At 38.3% G+C, this 24,515-nt stretch overlaps 1 protein-coding gene across 1 annotated transcript in view; it reads right to left on the bottom strand.

Moving 5' to 3' along the window:
* Positions 1-24,515, bottom strand: part of cdh13 (cadherin 13, H-cadherin (heart)) — a 413,334-nt gene that overhangs the window by 61,499 nt on the left and 327,320 nt on the right. Inside the window, exons 9-10 of the mRNA XM_088939282.1 lie at positions 22,139-22,321; positions 21,352-21,605 (exon numbers count right to left, since the gene is read on the bottom strand). Coding sequence (XP_088795408.1) covers positions 21,352-21,605; positions 22,139-22,321 — 437 coding nt within the window. The remainder of the gene's footprint in view (positions 1-21,351; positions 21,606-22,138; positions 22,322-24,515) is intronic.

Raw genomic sequence — 24,515 nt, 5'->3', positions numbered from 1 at the left:
CATGGACGTCAACGCTTTCAAAGAGGCTTAATGAGGGACCTTTCAGTGAGCCGTTTCCTTTAGTCCACTTATCGACAGCACAACATGTGAGGCCTCTTTCTTCAGCATTTATTGATCATGCAAGCAAGAAGCAGCCAGCAAGCCCGATGCCAAGACAGTGGAATGATAAATGTGTTACTGTATGAGGCCCAGGGACATCACATGGCCTTCAAATGAATGCAGAACAAGTAGGAGTACTATTAAAATCAGTCTTTCCTCAGAATAATGATAAAAGACGAAGTAAGAAAGACATTTGGGCGTACCAAAGCACAGGTGTCAGCTCTTAAAACAGAATGCTCAAGCCTTGCACCAGGTCCATATATTAAACTAAATATCAGATTACACTTAAAACTGACAGAGCTGTGTTCTATTGGTTGGGGAGTTAAAAACAAATTTGAACTCTTCATGCCCATTTGCTGTGTTGTGCAAATTTGTCACCAGGTTAAATGGCTGTCACCTCTTACATTTGTCTGTTATTGGCACTTAATTATTGATCTGCCACCAAGTGAACTGTTTTTCTCACATTTTCCCTTCTAGTTATCCAGTTAATTAGGGGTCCAACATACACAACATCACTTCCCAGCTACGACACACACTCTACAGCAGTTTCCTGACAGCTTTCTGCACTCAGAATCCAATTTCAGAAATCTGTTTTTATGTGTTTTAACAGGAAAGAGCGCAAACAGATCTCTAGTTCGCCTTATTTTACAGTTCTTCCCCCAGTTTCTGAAACATCTCCTAATTCAACACCAATTAATGATAAAACATGCACGAAAAACACTGTCAGAATAACACTCTCACAAAAATCACCCTTAACAATACTGTAGACTCAGTTTCCACCAGGCCATTCGAACACTAGCCCTAAATGAGAGTTCTGAAACCTAGGATCTGTCACAGGGTTCTTGCTAATTAATAACCCCCAGAAACTATCAGTCACATTTATATAGTTCAATTAAAGATTTAAGCTTAATTAAGAAAGAGCTCAGCTGGAATGAAAATCAGAAGACAGAAGAATATTCCTAGGCCAGGAAATACAGTATCTCTAATAACAGTGTTCATTGTAATGTGCAAATAGTGTTTTACTGTGATGTTAGCCACAAGGTATAGTAATAGGTCATGTCTTTTAAAATTTGAAAAGAAAAACAATTTTAATGATATCATTCAAATGGAAAATCTGGTAATGTTAAGACTATTTGGCTAGAAAATGTAAGCATTACAGCAGCTACAGTAATTTACCCTGGACAGATACTGTACATCGATGAAGCAAGTACATTTCAGCAAACAATAATGCATTTGAATCTACAGGAGAAATGTCACTTTGAGAGATATATTACAAAATACATTCTATTTATTTAAATTCCAGTCATCCCTGGTCTACTGCAGTTTCATTTGTGCCAGATTGCTCCAAGGCAGCATGTCAAAATCCAAAGCCTTATATTATTTTCCCCTCCTCTTCTGGGACATCCTCATTCTGATCCTGGACTGTCAAAGCACTCGTCTTGTAAAACCATGCTTCCCTTTCGCCTCACACTGTTTATTGTGTGATGGGCGGCATCATGCTTTCTCCGATGAGTTATAACTTCTCATTTTGTTTTTTTTTTTCCTGGACAAGTTACGCCCATCCTCTGCCACATCTGTTTCACTTCAGATTGTGGGCCAGTCAGAGAAAGAGGCAGGAGGTCAACTAATTACATGCAGAGTAACACTACACACATAGTACAGTAAAAGAAAGGGAAACAAATTTCTTTGTTTTTATGGTGTTCATCCTGCTGTGAAACTAAACAAAAAAAATCCCACATCTGATTTGTTATTCATTTTAGTCTCTTAATGACTTTGACTTCTTGAATTTGGGATCTTATATTTTAACTCCAGGGCCCAGTTTCCTTTTGTGGCTAATTATGGCAATTTTTCATATATTCAAGAGGAGCAATTAATTGAAGGCTGCAAAAATCATTGGATTATTATCTGCTTTTAAAAGAGGATTTACATGCTGTATTTGAAAACCATTTTTGCACTTCTAAAAGCACAAGGATGAGAAAAAAGGCTTTGCTGTATTGATAGGAAAAACAACTATACTTACAGTATGCATGCAATACTTCAAAAGGCTTTAAGAAAGAATAATAAGGCAACAAAGTTAATGTCCTGATTTTCAATCTACTGTAACTCCTTTTCCTTGAATATTCCCTAATCCTATCATTTTAGCACATGCTACAAGGCTCTCAGAAGGATCACAGGTACAAGTTTAAGCAAAACAAGGGTCAAAGATAATTCTGCCTTGACTGCAGGCTTCGCCGGGACTGCTACACAATCCCAGGCGCTCTCATTTTTACCAACTAAACTGTGTATCATTGTGACACCCTCAGTGCATGACTAGAAGGTCGGGTTAACAGCAGGGTACGTTTGATGGATTAGAGCTGTCTCCGTGCTGATTTAGGTCCTAGGTCCACACATGCGAGCAGGCTCACTGTTAAGCAATGGGGAAGAGTTTTTTTTTCCCTTTTGGCCTGCTTATGCATTTTTTCACAGAGCTGTTGGCAGAATTCCACAACAGGAACAGGAATCTGTAACCCACTTTGGGAGGTAGCTGTCATTTTTAAAAGCATTGCATCCTAGCCACCTTGATTATCGCACACCATTAGCCAAGAACGTTTGACTTTTTGAGTGTGTAATGATTTCTTGTTTCTTTTATCATAAAATGTGCTCATAAAAAAGCTTTGACTGTATACAGTATAGCACCAAGACGAATTTCTGTAGCCACACTGTTACCTGAGCAGAAGAAGCCAGAATGTCATTTTCCTTACATGATAAATTGCTGTTATAAAACAAAGCAAAGTGAATCCGCTGTTTCAACACTATTACTCCTAATGGTCTTAATGAAGAGCTGGATTTTCTGTGCTTTGTGTAATTATCATAATTTACAGGTGCTGTGTTTCTGATGACTAGTGTCCTAATTAAATTCTCTTTATTTTTTCCTTGCCAATGAAGATTAATTTGATTCAGTGATTAATAAAAACAGAGGGATGACAACTACAACCAAGCACAGCTCTACAAAAGCAAATTGATATGCTCCTTAATTACCATCATCCTAATATGGACTACAATGAAGGACCTATGTGCTTTACTTTATGGTAAAACTTTTTTTGCAGGTGTCTTAAATCAGAGTAAACAAACTCTTTTAATTTACATACAGAAATACATTTATAAAATTCACATGTGTAATCCATAATTGGTAGGACTAATTATTTAACAATAAAATACATACATTTTCTGATTTATTGTGGCCTATGAATGGCTCTGTTGTATTAAAAAACATAATTACCTGTGTTATATATTGTTGAAATACATCTCCAATGTCCCTGTTCCCATGGATTTTTGTAAAAACGTAGAAAGCGTTAAAAAATCTAGACTGGAACACTGTTGATGCTGGTGTTTATATTTTGGAATCTTGGATCTCTGGGCCAAAAGAATGTCTTTAGCAATTAATAATGAAAAAGGACTGTGAGCTGGTGTGTAGGTGTGCGCTTTCACTGTTTTATATAATTGTTTACTAAATTGCAGTCATGTACACATAGAACATTTTCAGAACATAATGGCAAGACATACAGTAAGAGAAGGAACAGAAAACAAAACAAACTTACGAGCTTACTTTGGCAGTGACAAATTTCTTTTTAAAATTAGTTTTGTCGACTTACACAGATCTCTCACATACTGTAAACCATGTGAACAATGCCTTTTGTTCACTGTAACCATATACAATAGATACTTTAATTCAATATGTAATTTTCTCCATGTGATTCCTCCCACAAATGGTAGTTCACATTGTCAGGATTTAACCAATTTATAGTAATATGCTGCACATCTGCAATTCTTAAAAATAGTACTTAAAGTTCTTCAGTTGTCTGAAATTCTACTGATGCTTGTCCTGGATTTAGTTCAAGGAGGCAGCTGGGTCAGCACCTGTAGGCTGCAGAGGAACGGGTAAGGTTTATTCCACGCTGAAAAGGGAAGCAAAACACAGTTCGCACACACCTGAAAAGGGCTCCACAGCCGAAACGTCGTGTTTCCTTTCAAACCTGGATTCAGGTTTTTAACTACTTCAAAAGGCTGAGATTTACAGTAATGTCTTTTGAAATGACTTGCACTACCCTGTAAGATCAGAAGTGGAATAGCAGCGCCTTTGCCTCTCCACAGCCATGTTTAAGGAGCTACAGTATGCTGGCACAGCTGTATTCTAAGGGGTGGAGCTTAAAAGCAAATGTGAACTTTCCATGCCTATTCCATCCAAAATCATGAATTTGCTATTTTCTGTAAATTGGTCTAATTTAATTTGCAGGGGCATCCATCTCCCATTTAGAATTTTATCCAGACATCTTGCTTACTGTAAATGTCAGATACTGTATAACACGCTTTACATTCTAATGTACTTTACAGATCTTATGGGACATTTCACTAAAGGATCCTTATCGAGATTTCCCAACTCAACTCAACTTCATACTCAAGAGCTTTGAAAATCCATTAAATTGCTCCACTTAAGCCACTAATTAACCTATATAGATTATTAAATAATTGTGCTGTAATGACCTCCTGAAGGACTAAGACTCTCCAGGAATGGGTCTGGGAACACGTGAAGTCTCTTGCTTGGCGTAAAAACAGATCTTCATATGATACAACCGCAGACTGACCTATGTATTAAAAGTACAAACTTAATCCATTCATCAGTCAGATTCTAGAGACACTATGTTATTCATACTAAAGTCTGTGTGCCGTGTTATTTGTATTAATAGTAACAAGTACTTGTTTAACTTTTATTTTTCAAATCCATGAATTCATATGTTTACAACATTTACAACTATTTTAAATACCTACCTCTAATAGTAATAAATAAACTGTGCACTAAGATTACATTCCCTTCAGCTATTTCTATTCCTCTCCATTTTGCAATAGAGCCATTCTTCCAACTCATTTGAGATCTAGGAGAAGTACATCCCCTTTTCCCATTCCATGCAAACCCCAGAGTTTTCTCCACAGGTGTAAATTTATCTGACTGAGAAGACGATCAGTATAAAGCCAAACCCAAACATAGTTCAGGTGGGTAGCTGTGTCAGCATGCGTAGGCTGCAAAGGAACAAGTAATAACGTTTATTCCATGCTGAAAAAAAGAAGAAAGAGAACACAACGTTTCGGCTGTGGAGCCTTCTTCAGGTGTGAGAGAGACAGGGCAGTAGGCAAAGGTAAAGTAGCGGGAGAACAAAGGTTGAGAGGCAGGAGGAGTGAGAGACGGGAGCAGGGGACAGAAAGAGAGGCCAATCAAGAGGTGTGAAATCAGAATGGGTGCAGAGAGGTGTGAAATGAAACTTCCAATGAATGGAGAAAATGTAAAAGAACAGTAGTCTGTCATTAGGAGAAGGGAGAATCACACATGGAATAAACCTATTACTTGTTCCTTTGCAAACCCAAACATAAACAACACCAGCAGGCTGGACTCTCAGTCGTTTCATTGAACCCTCAGCTGAATTAACAATGTGATGGATGAGACCCTTTTCATTGATTTCTGATCCTAATAAATGGAATTATTCAGATTACCTATAAAAATGTTAGAAGTAAATTAACACCCTTTAGAGATTCTGAGTTGCAAACGGTGAGAAATTTCACATCAATGACATTTGGTATCGTTAGACCCTAGACTGGTAAGACATAAGAAGGGACACTTGTACTGTTGTGTTCTGACTCGTCACACTAAGCATCACAATAATTAGACTGTGTGGCAGTCCGGCAGTGGGAGGAGCCGCGGCGAGCACCAGTGAGAGTCGACGCCCTGTCTGAGGGGGCGGAGGCACCGGCGGGAGGTTAGTGAGGACCGAGAAGAAAAACAAAACCAACTTTAAAAATAGAAAACTGCGCCGGCGTGCAGGGGGGCGCCCAGGCTAGACTTACCCTGTCTGACGGGGTCCAGCCTGGAAAAAGACCCCGCATGGCGCCGGGGACCAGACTGGGAGAGCAGGCAGGGAGCGCAAGGCCAGAAATAAAAACTAAACCTGTGAGACGGCACGCCTGCCCCGGTGGGGATGCACAACGGGACAGCCAAACAGAAAAAGAAACAAAAAATGACGGGAAACGACGACCTAACGCTCGGGTACAACCCCCTCCGAGACTTCCGGGGGACTTGCCCTGCTCGTCTCTTCGGGGGGTGGTCATTGTGTCTTTAATGGTAACTAAAGAGGTGCTGTTTCAGAACTGAGCAGTATTACTACACTTTGAAATGTGCCTTTAAAAAGCCTGCACAGTGCAGCCAGCGCGTCGCCCTTCCTCCAGAGTTCCGCCTCCACACTGAACACGCCCCCGCGTAATGCCACTACTGTAAAACACAGTTTAAATTGCTACTGCTGTTTTTAATTTTTCTTATTTTCACGTGATAACACTCATTTAGAATGACAGTGAAATTGGAGCCAAACCAACAAATGGAAGTACCTGTGAACCCTAGATGCATCCAGTCCAGTGTGGCGCTGTGATTGACAAAACCTTGCAGGAAAGGAATATTTAGTGACCCAGAGAGTCAGATGCCATTAGCAAATTAACTACCTTACCGAGGGCTTTTTCAGTTTTGTGTCTCTAAGCCCTGACTAAAAGTGTTCAAGGCTCATTAGATTCAAGGTACAAAAAGATTGTTACTTAGCTTCCATCACCAGTTTTGTTAAAGTTAAATTGGAAATAGGATAGTAGTTGTTAAGTACCTGTGGGTCTTAACCAGCTTTAACACAGATGTAATTGCAACAGACTTCAAGTCAGTAGAAACAGGACCATTCTTCATGGAATGAGGTTAGTAAGACATGGACAAAGAGCTGGCAAGGTAGCTTTGAGTAGGGGTGCGAGAATAGCATACAGGACACAGTCAGCATCAACAGCAGCTAAATAAGAGAAACTCAGACCTGCGACAACAGAGGAGGATGTGTTGCTGTTGCGATGGCAGGCAATGGGGTGAGCAACTGGGTTTACTAGCTTTATGCATTTTGTTGGGAACAAATTAAACAACTTACATTGCTCTAAAAAGAGCAAAAGCAGACTGATTAGCTGGTTTTATTAATAATAGAGAAGAGGACTGAAGGATTACTATGACCATTCTAAAACAGACTAGACTAGTATACAAGTGTTCGTAGAAGATGGACCATCAATAACTTGATTTGGGGTGTCTGTAAAAACAAACAAACAATAGAAACCTCAAGCAAAACAGCCTGAGCAGCTTTAGGTAGAGTTTTGTAATCTCCTCCCTCATGCTAGTTGCATTCTCCAAATTCAGCATATGAATGATCATAGTCCATTTACCATTAGTACGAACTGAAGGGACAATGAGATCCAGTAAAACAGACGTTTTGTCAGAAACACGTGGCATAGACAGGATACGCTGAAGCCTATGAAAAACTCTAATTACAAATAGAAGTCCTGAATAGTACTATTCAATACTTTACTGCCATGTTAACAAAGCTGATTAGAATGTGTCCCAGTGCAGCCCTAATAAAAAACCCAACAGCAACAGAAACAATAATTTTACACTTACACATTCGCTACACATTACACCATCAGTCAATCTTCGATTCAAAGCTTTAAAATACAAAGATCAAGGGCACTTCATTCACTCCCACATGGCGCATCGACCAAGATCCAGTCTGAGGTGCTTGATGGCATCTGAAGAGGCGCAGTTTCAGAACTGAGCAGTACTACGTTTGATACTTCGAAAGCTCCACCATGAAGGGAGGAGTATAAAAAAGGAGCCGGTGGGGTGGGAGGGGTCAGTGGACACCTGCTTAGCTTTCTGTTTGATGCGTCTGTCATAAAGGGGGGCAAGGGGGGGAGACGTGTCCGGTCATAACCAGGAGCAACAGAGGGAAGACAGGAGGCAAACTGCAAGTAATCAAACTACTCAACTGGCTCAGAAAGTCATAAAACGCAAAGCAATAAAATAATATAAGCAAAATTTACTCCTTTAAGACTGTTTAAATGCCATTTGGTGGAGCTCTTAAGATGTGCAGCTAAGCCAAAAGATGGCTTTATCTGTCACTGATTCTACTGATCGTTAGACCTCTTTTCTGCATTAAAAACCAGTTTTGGTATTCTGGCTCCCCACATTCGTTTTGTCAGTTCGGTATGTTGTTTCGATTGCATGTCACAAGGAAGTAATACTCAGGAGCTGCCTTTGAGCCTAAGGCTCAGTTTACAAGTGGCATGTAAATTAGCATACCACTGCTTAACATTGTTACAGTTGCCTAGCAACAGTGTTTTACAAGTTTCAGGAAAAGAAGCACATAAAACCATAGAAAGGTAAAATAAATTATTAACACCCACTACAACAAGTAAGGCTCATCAATCAAATTCTCTAATGAATTCATAGAACAAACATATACACCCTGGTGTTTTTGTTACACCATTAAAAACCCTTTAAGATTCAGCTGTGTTTAGAAAACAATTTGTCGTTGCAAGACTTTATTTACTTTGACAAAAGTACTGTACATAATTTTATCAAGTGAGGAACAAAAATAAATATACCAGGTGTCGCCCAACAGGAATCACCCCAGTCAGACTTGGAGACGGCTGAACAACTTGTCTGAGAACTGACAGCAACTGATATGCAAGATAAGATACCTTGAGCGTTGCTACACATGGATTCACATTCTTACAAGATTAGCATGTAACCAGTGGAGGATACTGGACTGGAAATGGTGAGCATTTTCTTGTAGACCATGGAAATTCAATGGCTGAAAGATCGCCATTGTCTCTACACATACAGAACAGAAAACATTTGCAGACAGAAAAAATGCTAGATGAAAACTGGAACAATCTACTTTATATCTTATTACTGCACAACACTGACAGTTAATACAAATTACCTGATAGCTGATATCACTTCAGTGTAACTGTAATTAAAGAAACAGGAAACAGAAACAATGCACTGTATCAAAAAAAATATGATTAAAGCTGTAGCCTAATTAGTTATTAAACTGTTCACCCATACCACAGTGCCCTTTAAATGCTAATGGAATGATTTCTTAGTCAGTTACATTAAGTGTTTTTTAAGAATCTCCTCACAGGAAAAAAAAGTCTTACGATAGTGTTACGTTTTATGAAGCATCTCTAACCGACACTCTTTTTAGAACTTGCTGCTAAGTTAATCATTATTAAAAAGCTCATAAAAACAAATCGGTTGATACACAGTGCTTAACCTATAGTTCTGGGGAATTCAGCATGTTTGAAGTGTTGTCTGGTGTAAGCCCCAGGGTTTTCGCAGCACACAGTGTGTAGTAACAGGCTGTGTTTGTAATAATTGCCCTCCAGTGTCAACACTTGCCAAGTAGGAAACACTTACAGATAACGTACTGTATAAAGGATCACTCCATGTTTGCAAAGCTTGCGGAATGGATGGACCCAAGGTATATTCAATATAACTCTTTGATTGATAATCTAAGGGTTTCGTTTTTTGTGAGTGAAGCTGACTCGGGATACCACTTACACTATGTACTTACACTATGCAAGCATTCTGTGTCAAAGCTTCTAAATTATGTATATCTGCATTATTATATTTTATGATGGCATAATGGCAGCATTTTAAAACAACTTTACTATTTCAAATAGGCATTGCATGTGGGGCGAAACATTCCAGACACACATCATTTGAACAAGCAAGCTGGAAGCTGCTAAGTATCCACAGTCACTCACGCAGAAGGGATTCCCACTTTGAATCACACCCCTCCACAGGAGGGACTGGGATCTGAGGACCCTTTACTGAGCAGTTCAGAACTTCTGAAGACTTTTCAAGTACTATCTGCACGTGTCACAGACCACTATGATTATAAAGGAAGAAGGAAACTTCCTGCTAGCATAAAGAAGTAAATCCTCACCAGCACAGTTTTTAATGGAATTACATGTCTCCTATTCATAATTGCTTTTATCTGTTTTTTTTGTTTCTTTTAAAAATAAAGCAGTGGGATCTACATGAATGCATTGACTTAATATTTATTTCTGCCTCAGTGCAACAGTAAACTTTAGCTAACATAATTCCCCATCTCTCAGGTCTCATCACTTGATACTGATTACAAAGAACGTGGTTATTATCCCTTAAAGAAAATAGACACCACAGCTCCAAATTTACATAAATAATTATGTCTCAGCAGCAGAGTGCATAAAATAAAATGTATTACCATAATAAAGTACAAAAACCAAGTGTATTGCAGCCATTGAAAATCATAAACCTTAATTAATACGGTGGTAAACAATTTATGATAGCTTCAATTAGGCTTCTGTATCTTCTTTTTTCGCTTGCATATTTTCTGTCTCTGATTATTTTAATTAATATAAAAATATTAGCAGATGACATTTCTCCCAGCCTTAATAATGTGTGACCCTTTCCTACTACTTAGAAAGTTATTTCTTACCAACCTTGGGCATAGAAATGAAGCCTGAAAGAAGCTTAGGTGGCACGTACTGTACATGGTGATATGATCAGTGTCTCAGTGCAGGATGGATGTGCACTTCCTACCGTTCTTAATTCAACATGGTTTTTCATGGTTTCTGCTGATAGATGAATTGTGAGCAGCCATACACACTGTATGTGAAGGACTCCACAGCCCTCAGGGGTTGTTTAAACCGGATTGCCCTTTGCAATACCTCCCTTAATAAAGGATTCAAATGGCAGGATGAAAGAACTTTTGGTGTAACTGAATGAAGGTTAATCCAAGGTGTAGCAGGTGAACAAGGTGTACCAAGTACACGTATTTGTTGTTGTAATTGCAGTTAAATAATTGTAATTGTCTTCAAATTGCAATATTACAGACCTCTGCCGATGTCATACTTAGACATGCAGTTCATTTGAAAGTGCAGCTCTTTAAATTCTCACCTCAGTATTACATCCACAAGATATGCTCAAGACCTAACAGAGGAAAAGCTTGTGCACATCCAACTGAAATAAAAATGCAAAAATACTTCATGAAAAATGCATAGAAAAATATAAAAACATCTATTAAAGAGATACTTTACAGTTTTCCAAACTGTATCACTGGAGAAGCAGCCTCTCAAAAATACTACAGATAGATGCAATAGGCCAATTAATTATGCAAGATGGCCTAAGTATTGCATTATTAAACATAGAAAAATACTTGAGAAGGATTATCCCACTCTTCAGGCAAAAACTGACAAATTTGCCTGGCTTAGCTGTTTAGAAACAATTGTTCTCATTAAAGTAATTGCGTGCTAGTTTGCTTCTTCCACCACCCTACTGTGTTCCGAGAGTCTCTCGGTCAGGTTGTTCTCAGGAAGTGCAATTTATGTAATATATGCCTCTGTGCTTATGGACCCATGCTAGGACAAACACCAGCATTGTATAACAAAGTAAAATTCAATGGCTGGAAAGAGGCACACTGCAGAGACTTAATACACCATGAAGAGAAAATTTAACAACTTTTTTCTCTAGTGCATGTACTGTACACTGTACATATTATTCCTGCTAACCTCCCTCTGTATGGAACACGCTACAGTTCCTCTAGAGCTGCTATAAGGATACAGGTCTCAGGCTTTAATGTTGCAATATTAACAGGTGATTATCTTATTAATTTAATATTAATAAGATACTCCCAGTGTGTTAAAGAATCAGAAACAGGCCAGGATATTGGAGTACAGGAGCACATCCATCCTTAAATTATAAGCCATGCCATAAAGTCAGTAATTTCCTTTAGTATTAAGCATGAAATGATGTTTTTCTACCCTTAATGAGCCCCAAAAAGAGATGTTATTGAGCATACTGTGAAATAAAAAAAAGATTTGCGAAAAGGTTGAAATAAACTATTTCAGCAGACTAATTAAAAAGGAAGCTTGTGCACAAAACTGCAGGCCTTATTCAACATTACCAAATGTAAAAGTGATATTCCTATGGGGAGCAAGTGATTTACAAAACGTATCCTTGTGCACACCCATGTGCCTCGAGGTGACTGTTGCATTTACAAGAAAATCAATCAGCTGTATTTTAGGAGCAGCTTTTAAATTGAAAAGAAAAAAAAGAACACACCACGAGGCTCACACCAGGATGCTAAAAATGTAACAACGTGTGAGGAGAAAGGAGAAGAAGGGCAACTCTCTCCCTGTCTGAGGTCAGCGATAAGAAAGACTAATGCCAGGAAAACTCCTTTGTACTGTAGGTCTCTTTAATAACCTGCAGGATTATAACTCGTACAGAATCTCATTATTCTTGCTGAATTTCGGAATCATACGGGGGGCCGAGTGTCTCAGTGTAATTTAAATTAATGAAACCCAGGAAAGGCTATAATCCCAGAGCTGACCGTTTCTCTTCCCTGGCATTAATCCACAATGACAGACATGCCCTGGCTCCCCGTTTACTCAAGACAGGCTTAGCCTTTATGAAAATGGGAGTGTGAAAAACAAAATCTGGAATTGAATCACATCCTTGCAGCATATTGAGCTCAGGCAAATAAATAACGGCCATCTTATCACGTTTGCAATGCAGCTAGGAAGATGGTCTTTAAGTTGCGGTCTTAAATATCAGATGTGCAATACCAAATATGTAATCTGGGACCATACACTTTGCAGACACCGAAGGGATCTTCTTAGAATTCACAAAGCACCAACTGCATGCTATCACATACATACAGTAGAGGGTTCTAAGCTTGACTGACACCTTTTTACAAACTAAGGTAAATGAAAGTATTGATTAAGATTTTGTAATGTGGAACAACAGAAAATGAATAGAAAGGTAAGCCTCAGAGTGCTAGAATTTAATATAAAACATACTGTACCAGCCGTAAACCATAATAATAAACATTTTCTGGAAATGTTTATAGCCGGAATAAACATATCAGACATTTTGGTGGAGAGTGCAAATAAAGTTGGGCTGCGAAGCTCCTTGTTTCAGCCACTGTTCTGGATCTACAAATAGTTCACAAAGATGACCCCAATCTCAATATTCATATTTCAGTACTGCCTAGGTCGATTCGTTGTATGCATTCTGCTGTGTGACTTCGAAGGGAATGTACCAAGAGCCAAACTGCATTGCCCTTGTCACTGTGTGTAATGGATTCTTTTACCAGGTACTTTTCTAACACTAAATATCCATGTTATTTATTATTTAGTTCTTTTTAGGCCAATCTGCATTGCCAAGCCCCAATGATTCAATCTGCTAAAAAGTGAACTCCAGTCAAATCAAATGGCAGGGCATTCTAACATGCAGTATGATGTCTGTGGTACTGCTTCACGATGACCTGCAGCAAAGATGACCTACATCTACTGGGAATGCATCCATCCTACATGTGAGACAAAACTATAAAGGTGATAATACATTTGTTGACTTCATTGTCACAAAACACCGACTATCTACCATCTTTGACATTGTTACCATCAGTTATTGACATGGATGTCAACTGTCAGCTAATATGAGCCTCCACCTATTACAGACTATACTGTAAACCAGGGTAATAGAACTGCTGAATCAAACTACCAATATCAGAATTATATACAGTTCAGCCCACAACAATTTTCTGGGTAGATGGGAGGATGGATGGAACTCAGGTTGTAATTATGATGCTTCAGACAGCAGTCCTTCAAGTACTATGATGGTAGTCTCTTACACAAACAGTCATTTCATGCTGTGAACACTGCCATCATTGAGCAGACAGTTCCTAAATCTACATGCTCAACTGCAAACATGCTAGGTGTTTTGAATGGGCAGGAAGGAGCCCCCATGACTTTCTCTTGTGTTATCTCATTCATCATCTTTTTTGCCAGGGCAATCATGCTCAACATAATCAGCATCACACACAAGCATCACTGAAGGTGCTGCACACTCTCCAGGTGTTTCCAGTACTGTTCAGATTTTCACACCCATACTACCGGATAATGACATCACTGGAGGAGGAGGAAAAGAGCAACTAAAGACATTAAACACATATAAACCCTAAAGCCTGCTCTTTCCTATTTGAAGGATTAATGCTCAATAAGTTTGCAGACATTCTCTTCATTGTTGTTAGACTATCATAGCATGGGCATTACAATGCTATTTGATCTTGCTTTTAGAAAATTAGTCTGACAAATGCACTGCCTATGAAATTCCAAGCAAGACAGGCCAGTCATAAATAAAGCAGAGCTTCATGAATAATCTAAAGTGAGAGTGCTATATCCAGCAACCCTATAATCTCTTCTTGTTAGGGCAGATATGTACAGATGCACTACCTGCTTGGGTTTATATATACCTTGAAAAAGAGTGTTCTTAAATATAACTTCACCCCTTCATTTTAAAAGATCAAATATCTTTGCTGAATTAAACCATATTGCTTAGTAGTGGGCTTTATTTTTCGTTTTTCCCCAGTAACTAGCCTGAGCCTTTACATGTGGAGGAGATTCATAAAACATAACAACTGATATTTAATACCAGGGTACTGTAGGTCAAATGTGTAGTTAATTCAGCCACAAGGCTCTCAGCTAAAATGAAACTTTTTTCTTCTGCAAATTGTTTGGTACCACCATTTCTGTTTGGAAGCAATACAATTTTAAAAGCGTGTTTTGGATAATAACTTTCTTTCACTGTTAAAATTGCAAAAGTAATGTATTAAAAACCATAATGACAGAATTCAGCACCTTTCATGTCTCTTCTGGAGTGTAACTGTTAAAGGATGAGCAATAAAAAGGTTTCTTGCACCTTTTGGAAATTACTAAAATTGCCTGTATATTTGACATAATAATGAATGTACACCCAAAACTACATCATACTACAATTTCTTGTGCTTCAGCACTTAAATTAGAGTTACTCAAACCTGTAAATGTATGAACGTACAGTATGTCAACCGGTTAAGGACTCACTACAGCACTGCGCTTGTTGTGACACAGATTTAATTGTTTTACATCATGTTTCATTCCTATCATCACTTTCACTGGTTGTGGTGTCCATAGCCGTCACAACGACAAGTTATTTTTTCCCCTTAAATGTCATTATGTACATGCAGTGAAGATTTGTTAAGGGTATTTTCTTGTCACAACAGCCCTAAACAACCAAAGAAAGAAAATGGGAAGATGCTTAATAAAGTGCAACAGGTATAGTTTAAAACATTAAATTAAACATTAAAGACATGAATGGTACTGACACCGGTGCTTTCTGTTAAACATCCTGTATTGCCTTCTGATTTGTAATTCATGCTCTTTTGCAAAGTAAAAGGAAATTGTTTCAACAAGCATTTGACCCAAGGGCAATGCTGGTGATTGAGGCAGACTGAACAGACTGCTGTTGTTATTAGGTTTTAGACACCTTCTGTAATGCAGTCCTTAGAACAGCTTCTAAAATAAGTTTTTTTAAAAAAAACAATAAGCATAAACTTCATTGCCCTGAAAGTCTTAGATTTAAAGAACACAGTCTTGTACAGTTTCTTGCCTTGACACATACAGATGGCAGGAGGCCATACTTGTACAATATAACATGTTTTGGTTGTGTCATTGTATTGTATTGTACAAACTTAATTGTCAAAGCAACTTCAGAACAAAACCATTCCCTCCAATCCAAACTGGAAACGTTCTCCTAAGCAGGCAGGCATTTGAAGCTACTGTATGTTCCATAGCCGTGCACCATCAGCAGGGCCCTATACATGTACTGTACTACCAACATAACAGGGAATACAACCTGATTTTTTAAAAACATGCTTAAAAATACATTAATTAATACTGTAATCCACATATAGGGCTTCTATTTTTAAGCCCAGCTCTGGGTCTCTTACAGAGAGTATACAACGTAGGTGTTAATTAATTCCAGTGCCTTGAAATGAACATTCTCTTGAAGCATCATAGACCTATCAGGAAAAAAATTGAATCACAGCTCCTGTGTGTAATTCATCCATGGCTGCTAGAGTCTATTGCAAGTGCCTGTCATGTTGTAAATTAGTCTTGCAATGCATCCATGCAGATGGCTTTCAACATGTAGCATCAAGGCAAAAGAAATAAAGAAAGGGGTTGAAAGAAATGAGGGAAGGTATAAAAGAGTTAAAAATACCTAATTTTCATCGTTGTATCATGTATCCTATTACAGAATCCAGACTCTGAGCTCAAGACCCTTAGGCTAATAATTGAGTTTATACTGCTGTAGTGATATTGTATGGGACAACACCACCAGCATCTCAGATAGATCTTACTGATGACTAGAACACCAGTCTGCAGAAAAAGCCCTTTAGCAACATCAACTAAGCAGAGAACAAAGCTGAAAGAAAAAAGCTACCTTTATAGCATTACATGTTTTTGACTTGACCCTTTAACATTTTTAAGAAGTGGCACTTTCCATTACAAATTCACAGGGTATCCAATTACATTTCACCTCGTCAGCAAACTTCACAACTCTAGAGGAACGAGCTTTTACCTTTTTTTCAGAGATGGTGCTATTAGAGAACAAGGCAATGGCAAGCAGACTTCAACAAAGCTCTCTTATGATAGCCCTTAGGTAAAAAAAAAACATTAAAGCAAGGTTACTGCTGAAAGATCAAAAGGGTTCAGAAGAGTTTTTCTCCATTCTTAAAAAGGCAGCCTGTGAAGGCACAACCACAAGGGGTGTTTGTTGAAGAATTTTCATGGCTGGTGCTTAATAGAGTCGTGTCCTGGAAAAACACCTTAACCCATTAATTATTCTTATTTGAAAGGAAGTTGTTCCTATGCAGTTCTTCTTGTTACAACTTCTTCCTGATAGTTTTACCTAAAGCACTAGGAATTATCCATTCATCCATTTTCTAAGTGCTTAACCCAATTCAGGTCACAGGGGAGCTGGAACCTATCCCAGCAAGCCACGGGTGCAAGGCCAGATATACCTTGGATGGGACACTAGTCCATTGCTGGGCAGACACAGACACTCACAGCAGGGCAAAAAGAAGCCAATTGACCAGTATGTATCTGAACTGCGGGAAGAAACCAGAGGACCCAGAGGAAACCCACCTGAACTCTATCTGCATGGAGAACATGCAAACTCCATGCAGATAGCACCCCAGGTTCGGAAGTGAAACCAGGACCCCAGCTCTATGAGGCAGCAATGCTAACAACTGTGCCTCCCAGTATGATTCTAGTAGATTATAGTATGACACTAGGAATTATTATATTTTCAAAATACACAGAACTCAGGAACAGGACATGTAGCCATTGATTAATAGATGGCAATGACGCACAAGAGGATGCAAGTAAAAACCACTTGATAGTGCATTTATAAATGTTGTGGTGTCTTTAAAAAAATGTCCTTAAATGGATCAATCAGCTACTAACAATGATGGTGGAGTGAATGGCCTATTCTTGTTTGTTCTTTTTATGTTATCAGATATCCTCTCTGTCCTGTAATAAACATAAGGGGGAAAAAAAGAAATAGGAAATGTACTTTAAGTTTGATGGGTTGACACAGGTGATCATGAAAGTTGACAACGGGCTGAAAGGTTTGGTTATTTACACCTTGCTGTTTAAAATTAATGCTAACATTAATATTATTCAAAAGGTTAGATTATGTGGTCATAATTGCAGTAGTTCTAGAAATAAATATATAGAAGCAGATTACCATAAAAGCTATTTAATATTATGCACCTCCCACTGTTTGGGAATGTCAAAAATGATTAATGTTTTATAGGGTAAAAGCTAAAGTAATTGCGGATTCTTTTTTCAAAAAAGCATCTGGCAGTGGCATGAAAAGAGAAAAACAAGATTAAAGCAGTAGGCCTCACAGGTTATTAGCAAACCCTAAACCTGTTTAAGTGCAATTATACTCTACTGAATTACCTTCTAAACTGAAATGAGGCAATGAAACACTTGCTCCATAGTGAAAAATGGGCTCACGCTAAAGTTGTTTTCCATACCCATGAGCTGGCTTTTGTTGACACCATTTAGCATCTAATGACAAGATTTGAGGAGCTCTTCAGAAGTGCGAAGAAGATGTGTCACACTTCAGCATATTCTTGTGGCTTGAAAATACTGTCTCAATGAATGAATTTCTTATTAAATCCAAAATTAATTTTGCTTCAGGAAAGCATTTTTTTAAATTAGAAGTTACAGAAAACTGCAATTGTATGACAAAATATATTTGAACTTGATAAAGGTACTGAGCACATCCCTCAAGCTTTAAAGTAATTTGAATTGGGACGAGGCTCGAGACAGAGGAATACTTTTGACATTTTGAATTTCTCTTGATGAATTTTCTCTTACACAGTGTGATAAATATTCTATAGAACAAAAACTACAGTGCCATCACTAGACAAATACAGTATGTGAGGAAAAGTTCTAGGAAATAGATAACCTTACATTAAACTTTACACTGGATATAAAGTTTGAGAGGAAACGAAACATGCGCTTAAAAAAACAAAGTAAAAAAATTAAAAATATATGATAAAACGAAATAAGTTTTTGTTAATGTTTTTAAAAGTATTTAAATAATTTAAACTTCAAACTTTACATTAGTTTATTATTATTATGAGTCATACATTGTATAAATATGATTGCAGCAATAAGCCACTGATGCAGAAGCAATTAAGTGTCATTATATTCCACTGAATTATTCTATAATTTCAAATGAACAAATAAAACAAAATATGCCAAAAAAGAGCAAATATAAAACATTTGACATCTGACAACAAATTTTGCAGAGATCTTTAGAAGTAAAAAAAGAATGCAGATTTATATGCAGTAAAAGATTCCAAATGCAGTGTGTTTACGCATGTTTCATGTGCACAGCAGTGTCAGTATTATCAAATACAGCAACTTTTCTTAACCATCACCTGCTGTGTAATATTGTTAGCATTGAAAGACAAGCATTGTGAGGTGGACTACTGCTCTCATAATTGCTAGATATAAAAAAGACAGAAATTGTCTGATAAGTCAACTAAAACTGTAAGATATAAAATATCTCTGTGATATACAGTGTAAATGGTAAAGTTTCTATAGCCTGGTTGAGGTGTTAAATTGAAGCTACCCCCCCGGCATTAAGTGCAAACTTAAACAGTTTGAAAAAAAATCTACATAATGTTTTGTGAAGACTGGACCTGAAATAAAATTTCTCACATCCCCCTAAAATGCATAAAAATTATTGAAAGACAATAAAAAAATGTGTGAAAGCTATTGAATTGCTATAAAAAAAACTTCAGGCACTGCTAGAGAGCCTTTTTCTGCTGTTAGGCATTGAAAAATAACTCCAGAGTGGCCTTCAGATGTGAAAAGATGACCACTGATAAGAATCTGATTGATTACCACCTTCTGTGTCAATAATTGACAGCTGGATTACAGCAAGACTGCAGCAAGAGGCTCCCAGGGGAAGTCCCATCCCCTAGGGACTCTCAGTGGCTGAAAATACAATGAATGACAGCGTTTTCCACCAATCAGACCAGCTTTTTCGAGGCGGTCAGTTTAAAAATTCAGTTCTAATAGCCAATAACTCTCAGTTTCCTCCAAGTCTGGAGATCAATCAGGTTGGCCTTTTGGGGATGTATTTATGGTCTTACGGATGCCCCAGACAAGGTAAAAACATGGGATATATATACAGTATTTTTACTGGTTTTTGCTTTTGCGGTCATGTTTTGCTGGGTTATTGATTACTTATCGATGGATTCTGGAAGTTTGCTGAAGTGCGTCATGAGATAGAAAGTGCTATTGAGATTGACAGCCTTGGTGTTCTTCGGTTCTGAAAACGGCTATGTGAAGCCCCGGTTGTCTATTTTCGATTGATATTCTGTAAAGATTTTTGGGTTTTGCTGGTGAAATACTATGAACTGTGATGTCCGGGGGACATCTAGGGTCAACAAATCATTTCCCTTTTTGTTAAAAAGTGACTGTACATATGAGCATAACTCTTATTTGTCCATCCATCCATCCATCCATTATCTTACCCTGGTAAGGAGCCCCGTAAGTTGGAATTTAAGTTAGCAAGACAGCAACTGAGCACACATGGCTGCTCTCCCTCATGATGCAGTGCCAGTCCACCGCAGACAAGAGGGATAGACAAGGAGAAGAAGAGGCTTGAGACTGACCAATCCAAACAAGCATGTCTTTGGGAAGAAGGAGGAAAGCAGAACTCCCAGCCAAAACCCAAGTGAACATGGAAAGAACATGCCAACTTCACATGCACGCATGTCAGAGGCTGGGATCAAACTCAGAACCTCTGAGCGGAAAGTCACTAAGCTCCCTGCTGCCCCCCTTTGTATGGACTGTGATTTACATTAAGATCAGACATATTGTGTAGCATCTTTTAAAATATATTAAATTTCGTTCTGTATTGTGTGGCCAAAAATGCTCGGTTCCAAACCCATAGGCCTCACATTCAGGCTGTGTTTGATGGCATCTCTTGTATCTTAAGAGACTGCTTTCGCTCAAGATATTCAGGCACATTATGATACACAATGTAGTTGCATTTGCTATTCGGAAGCAATTGTAAGATCAGTAATTGTAGGTATAGAAGCCATTCTTAGGTTTCACTAAGCTAAAGCTTTTTTTGTACAATTCAAATTGGTGGAGACTACAGTGTCTCTCTCTCTCAATTGGATGTAACCAGAAACACTTGTTGGGCACATCTAGGCAGGAGAAAGAACAATGGGAAAGAGACATAAATAATCCATTTAAAAAATGTGAATATTTGCTGCTGAAACATAAACTGAAAACAAAGTGGATAGCGTGAATTCTGAACAAACTATCTTCTCACTAGAAAACATGCAAATTATTCTTTTAACCTTACATGCAAAGGAAACAAATATCTCTAATAAAATAAAAAAAACTTGAAATCTGGGTGTAATGACACCCTATTCCACTGTGAAAAAGTTTGTTAAAGTTCATTATTTAATTTATCCCGTATTTCAAAACGCCTGCTATTGAGCTCCGTTTCAGGCATTTACCAACTAACGTCTTAATATAATTGATTAAGATATGATTAGCACACATACAGTAGAAATGCAGGTCTTCACGTAAAGATATTCTGACTCAAAGCCAGCTCTTCAAAACTCTCTCCAGATGAGCTACAGCTTTAAACAAAAGCGTATTGTATAGGTAAAATACGCTGCATCAATCGGCATCAATCAATACCACTGAGATCTGTTAAAAAAAACACCCCGCCTTTCTCAGGTGTAGGGTAAAATGGATTAAACCCCACATATCTTCCTGTGCAGTGTACCATGTGAGGCTGCTCTCTACTCTTAGGGAGCTGTTTCAAAAGGAAAAAGTTCACTCGCATTTCTCTACCCTGTGCTTGTTCTTCCTTTAGCTCATAAGATAAGACAGCAGTAAATATCAATGAAATGTCATTATTGATTGATGCCAGAAGCTAATAGAGTTTTCACTTACTTGATGCTTTGTGTCTGTAGCGAGTCAGGGTCGGAGGCATTGAGAGTAGTGACAGGGCTGCCAATGGGGATATTCTCCCGCTTGGTGACTCTCATTGGGTCCGGGTAGAAAATGGGACCTTCATTGACATCTAGGACTGTGACCTGCACTGTAGCTGTAGAACTGGGTCCATAAGACACATCAGGAACTAAGGGATCCTCATTTTCCACTTTTATCAGCAGCGTGTGGAAGGCAGAAATCTCATAATCCAGAGGCTGAGGAGCAAGCAGGACATGAGTTAGAAGCCAGGGAGAAATCAGCAATTTGTTTTATATAATGGAATAACTGCTGTTGGGACTTTTCAGTTCTGTGTCTAACCTTTTAGCTCTGGCAGTATACTGGTTTTACATTAGGTGAACGTAGAGTTGTAAGTACTATAATTCATTGCAGTCCACACTTAATGCAAATGACTAATAATGATTCTTTGCATTTATATAGCAATTTTCTCTTCAAAAGATTCAAAAGCACTTTGCATAATACTGAAATGCATAACACATTGTAGGAATAACTTTTTCTATACATTAAAGAACATTACAAGGTACATAAGAGGACTTGTTCTGCAACATGATGTTGTGAAATAGGATGTATAAAATGTATCCACATTTTGAATGTTTACTTGTATGTACTTTTATACTTCTGTAGATATAATCTGTATATAATATTCTTAATGGCACAGGAATCATACAGCAAAAATGATTTGTTCATTCTTAGCAAGGGTTCTGAACAGAAGGGGTCCTATGGTTCTGACCTTCACCACAGACAGCATGCCTTCATTATTGCTGGGGTTGGTGTTGACTTTGAAACTCTGGCCTGGGTTCCCATTTATGATGGAATATACTGCCCTCCAGGCTCCAGTAGTTGGGTCATCCTTGTCTTCAACGGTTAAATTGACGATCACCCCTGTGGTCCCTTCGTTCACCGCTGCCAGGAACTGTAAAAATGAAGAACACACACACGATAACAATACACTAAGATGATTTTGGACTGTATGTGCATTTCCCCTCAAAGCAACCTAAGAACATAAGAAAGATTACAGACAAGCAGACGCCATTTAGTCTGTACTGTGACTTGTTTGGTAGTTAAAGGCTAATTGATCTACGGATCCCATCCAGCCATTTCTTGAAAGAATCCATCCAGGACTTGAACAGCATGGTATGATATCTTGTTCCAAACTTCCACATCAAAGTAAAATCAATCTGTCATGAGGTAATCTGATCTATTTGCTATGATGGTAATAATGACAAATGAACATAAATGAGAAGACTTACTATGGTACCTTTAAGTCAACAAAATAAAGCTTCATAAATGAAGTTCCATAATATGCATGGCAAGTAATTCTCCAAGCAAAAAGTAAGATGGAAGATTCTAAATTTTCCTTAACCATCACCTGCTGGGTGATATTGTGTTCACTTTCATACAGTCTGCTCCCACTAAGCCATCAAGTTTGTTTCAATAGAAAGGCTCCACCACCCAGCCACAGAACAGAACACGCATCTCTCCGCATATAACTCAGCAGAGTAGGTGCACACAGGCATCAGGAATGTCGAGTCTCAATGAGCTTGTGCAGCTGGGAACGCCTTTCCTCAGAGATCAATGAGATGGGAAGCCAGTGGCTGACCCTCCGACTTGACTGATGAGCTCTGTCAAGCTTGGGTGCCACACTTCCCGAGTGCATCCTCTGCCAGGCTGACAAATACGACATGATCTGCTGGATTCTCTCAGAGCAGGCTTGCAGAGGTAATTATTTTCTTTCGTAATTCACCTTCTCCTCCCTGTAATATCAGCTGATTCGGCATATTACAATTAAAAATGACTGCATTAAAAAGAATAGGATGGTTATGGGCATCCAAATGTTATTTCATCTCATTCTGTTTGTACTGTATATTCTCAGTTTAATCCATGACTTGTTAACTGATGCTAAGAGCGCACTTGTATGAATAAGGCTTCATGACAAAATACAAGTGGCGCTGAACCTTTACTATATTAAAATATACCATATCAGACATTCAGGATTATAGAAATGAAAATGGAAAATATCCTAATCATCTCATACTTCCCCAACAATGAGGGAAACTAAATTCCATTTTCTGTACAGTGCTCTGTTAAAATCCACAGCAATAAGGGTCAAATCTAAATAAAATAACCGTATAATGTCATTTTCTTACACATTCAAACCGTTTCGTACCAGAGGGTCTGGGAATTACAGTTCTTGTTAAGACTCTGTTGTCTGGTGTTCCTGGCAGGACCCAGCAGAGAGCAATTCCCACAGCCCGTGCCCTGCTACAGCCAGGAGTACATGAAATAAATTGCATGTTGCTGTTTTTCTTCCAAAGTCAAAGTGAACAATTGGATTTCATATCGTCCTCTCAGACGAGACCCTATTCACGGAAAGGCACCCCTCCTTACAGTGGTTACCACATGCTGCTCTGCCCTCTGGGAGTTTAAATCAAATACATGGCGCTGGAGCCTCGTCTCACGCCCAGTAATAAGGGTGTGCTTTGCCTGCGATCTGTTTTCTTTGTACCACCTCAGCATTCGAAACAAACACGCCCAATTCTACTTTTCATGAACGCAAGTCCCTTAATTTATTTCACTGTCAATTCATTGTATTTTGTGCAGTACTGACTATCCTAAAATTCTCAGCACTAGTGAGGCAGACAGCTGCCACTGTTGGTACTTACTGTATTTTGCATGGCATTTGTGTTCTATTGCACTTTCGCCATGGTCAGAAAAGTCACTAGACACACACATATAATCTGAGAGCGGACTCTTAAGTGCATCGATTGTTTTTTTTTTCTGAAAATGCAAAAACAGCCGTAAGATCTAGATAGCAAAAAATGCTTAAGGGGAAGCAAAGTGTAAGCAAAATACTTTCTGAAGTGTTTATTCCTTGCTATTCAGATTATCAAAACATTTTATCCCTTGACTGGAAGTAGTTTCATAATAGTTTTATCTCACCCAAACAACGTATTCAAAAACGGGTTTTGAAATAAAATCTTAAATAAGATCTTTTCAGTTCTCTGCCCCCGGCTTCAACCGAGAATCCCAGCCATTCCCTACACTTCTATTTATCATAGAATAAAGAAAATAAATTTTGTCCAGTGACACAGCATGGTGATTACACA

This window comes from Atractosteus spatula, chromosome 21, assembly GCF_055471065.1.
Source record: "Atractosteus spatula isolate fAtrSpa1 chromosome 21, fAtrSpa1.hap1, whole genome shotgun sequence".
Taxonomy (NCBI): Eukaryota; Metazoa; Chordata; class Actinopteri; order Semionotiformes; family Lepisosteidae; genus Atractosteus; species Atractosteus spatula.
This window is presented reverse-complemented; position numbering and strand designations above follow the sequence as displayed.